This window comes from Tupaia chinensis, unplaced genomic scaffold (genome assembly GCF_000334495.1).
Source record: "Tupaia chinensis unplaced genomic scaffold, TupChi_1.0 Scaffold000258_1, whole genome shotgun sequence".
NCBI classification, from domain to species: Eukaryota; Metazoa; Chordata; class Mammalia; order Scandentia; family Tupaiidae; genus Tupaia; species Tupaia belangeri.
The window spans coordinates 1,725,708-1,728,539 of record NW_006159738.1 but is presented as its reverse complement, the minus strand read 5'-3'; the positions used below and the strand labels follow the sequence as shown (position 1 = coordinate 1,728,539).

At 63.3% G+C, this 2,832-nt stretch overlaps 1 protein-coding gene across 1 annotated transcript in view; it reads left to right on the top strand.

The window, feature by feature from the left end:
* Positions 1-2,832, top strand: part of MLXIP (MLX interacting protein) — a gene marked incomplete at both ends in the record, with an annotated part of 57,981 nt that overhangs the window by 52,173 nt on the left and 2,976 nt on the right. Inside the window, 4 exon segments of the mRNA XM_027772196.1 lie at positions 96-217; positions 310-490; positions 2,123-2,247; positions 2,673-2,774. Of these exon segments, the coding sequence (XP_027627997.1) occupies positions 96-217; positions 310-490; positions 2,123-2,247; positions 2,673-2,774 (530 nt within the window).

Sequence of the window (2,832 nt, the reverse complement as noted above, 5' to 3'; positions counted from 1 at the left end):
CCCCGTGGGCGGGGGTGGTGGCGCCAGCCACACCTCTGCAGGCGCAGCATTGCTGAGGCCCTGGGCACCGCCTCACTGCCTCCTTGTCCCGGCAGCTGCCTTTCCAGGCCAGCCACAAGCAGTGATTATGACGTCCGGCCCCCTGAAGAGAGAAGGGTTGTTGGCCTCCACTGTGTCCCAGCCCAGCGTGGTCCTCGCGCCTGCCACCATCACCAGGGTGAGCAGCGCCCCAGGCAGACCTGGTCTTTGTCACCCCAGGCAGCCTGCTTTGGGGTGCATTGGGGGTGACCTCTCCCCATGTTGCCACAGGCTCCTGGAGTCACGGAGTTCCACAGCGGCATCCTGGTGACAGAGCTCAGCCACAGCACCAACAGCCAGCCCGCCCCCGGCCCCCGGCTCTTCTCTCCTAGCACGGTGCAGGACTCCCTGGTGAAGGGCGAGCAGGCCCCGCTGCACGGGTGCAGCCCCCAGGTGCCCACCGCAGGGCCCAGTGAGTGTCTCGTGGGTCGGACCAGTCGGGACTACGTGAGGGCCGTGAATGGCTGCCCTGGACCGAGCCCAGGCTTACAGCCTGCAGCCTGGTCTCAGAGGCCCGTGGGTGGCGTGGGCCGGAAGCGTGCCCGACAGGCTGCAGTGCTCCGTGGCGGCTCTGTCCTCTAGGCAGCAGGAGTGGCAGGTGTGCTGCAGTGTGGCAGCAGGGTGTTGGGACTTAGAACAGCCTGGCATGGAGCTGCCAGCTCTCCTCCGGAGCAGGGGACCCCCCCCATGTCGGCCCTTTCTAGGAAGCGTTAGCCTGGGATTGCCGTAGCCACGGAAGCCGCCTGGCCTGGTGCATGTCAGCATGGCCGTCAGTGTGGGGTTCCAGTCTGTGGTCGGTTTCCCGCGTCCAGACCTTATACTGGGTGGTGGGGCATTGCTGCTTGTTCCCAGTGACAGCTGAAGAGCCCGCAGGTCCACGCCGTCTCCCCGAGGACGTGCCGCTGGCAAGAGGTGGAAAAGGGACCCAGGCCCTACCTTCCAGGTGTCACACCAGGAAAGGAGACCACGTGTCTTCCCCCCCCTTTTTTCCCCTAATTTTCCAGAGGGTACATGCGCACCTGGAGAGAGACAGAGTGAAAAAGAGGGAAAGTGAGAAAGCACCCCCCAGGGGGATGGCCACACTGACCCTTTCTCCATGTCCCTCTTTCTGGGATTTTTGGACATGCATGCACCTGCACCCAGTGTGTTTCTCAAACCGCCAGACCTGGGGCTCAAACTGCAGTTGCATGTGGGATCCAGCCACCTTAGTCACCATGTCACCAGCTGGCCCATGTCCTCCCTCTTAAAGCGTGGCAGGGCTGCTCCCTCAACCCCGTGGACACGGGAGGATATGAGTGAGGCAGGGCCTGTCCTCCGTGGGGTCGGTGGACAGCGGGGCTCCTCCATCTGGGAGGGGAAAGACCAGAAGTCCAGGTCAGCCCCTGAGCTTACCTTCCTGTCTGCGGACTCTGAAAGTGGAGTTGGGGCACCCAGAGCGCAGGATCGGCCGGGAGATAATCCAGTGAGACGTGCCGGGCTTGCGGCCTCAGTGGCAGTGCGGGCTGGCTGAGTCCAGGCAGCATGATTAGAGTGGGGCCCACGGAGTCGTGGGGCTTCCCATCAAGTTCCACATGGGCCAGTTTTTTTTCTTTACATAAAAAACTGGGGCAAGGGTAAGGTACGAGCATAAGAAAGCGTGTGTGTTCGGTTTAAGAAACGAAAACGAAGCGCATCAGTGTGCTCAGCACTAGGGCAAGAGCCAGCACCTCAGAGCCGCACGGAAAGCCCCGGCTGCCTTGAGGCTTTCTGAGGGGCTGAGCACCAGTGGGGCCTCCACCGAACGCTGCCACGTCCCATCCCCGGCCCCAGCGCACCATCCGACTTGCCGTCGGGCCCAGCGGGATACCACTTGGGATGTTGGCAAGGATTTCTGCCCATGGTTTTTGCTCTGGGCCAGTTATGGGCATTAAAAGTGGGTATCCTGGGACCTGGGGGCTCCTGTGTCTGTGAGCACTGCTGGGGTGGGATGGGACCAGTGTGGCTTCTCCTTGTGTGCCGAGCCCCCTTCTCAGGCTCTGGCCCTGAGGGCTCTCTCTGTTCTCAGGTCGTGACTGCCCAAACTCAGGACAGGCCTCTCCGTGCGCGTCAGAACAGAGCCCCAGTCCTCAGTCTCCCCAGAACAACTGCTCAGGGAAATCTGCAGACCCCAAAAACGTGACTGCACTAAAGGTATCGGGGACTCACGGTCTTGCTTCCCTTGCTGGGGAGGGGAGCAGCTGCGGCCGTCCAGGGGAAGGCCCAGCCTTGGGCTGCGGGCACAGCGGGCAGGCAGCCTTGGGACAGGGCTTCTGCTCCCTTCACCCCATGGCCAAGCCAGCTCATCCCGTGCCCCCTCCCATGCGCAGCCCGTGGTCACGGGCCTGTCGGAGGTCTCTGGGTGGCCCTGAGTCCAGGAGCTGACCCCGCATCCTCGTGACCTGTGAGCCGATGGGGCCATTGGCTTAGAGGGCAGTGCCTGCGGGACTGGGTCCGTGGGGGCTTGAAGCTGGCCGGGGGTGCCAGGTCAGGTGGTGGAGGTCCCAGCATCGGGTAGAAGTGAGGGAGCGGCCTTGGCAGTGAGCCTGTGTCCCTGCGCCTGTGTCACTCGCCTGCAGAACCGGCAGATGAAGCACATCTCAGCCGAGCAGAAGAGGCGCTTCAACATCAAGATGGGCTTCGACACCCTGAACAGGCTCATCTCCAACAGCTCCAAGCTGGTGAGTGGCTGAGAGTGGCGGGGCAGGGCCGGGGGCTGCGGGGCCGGGGGCTGCGGGG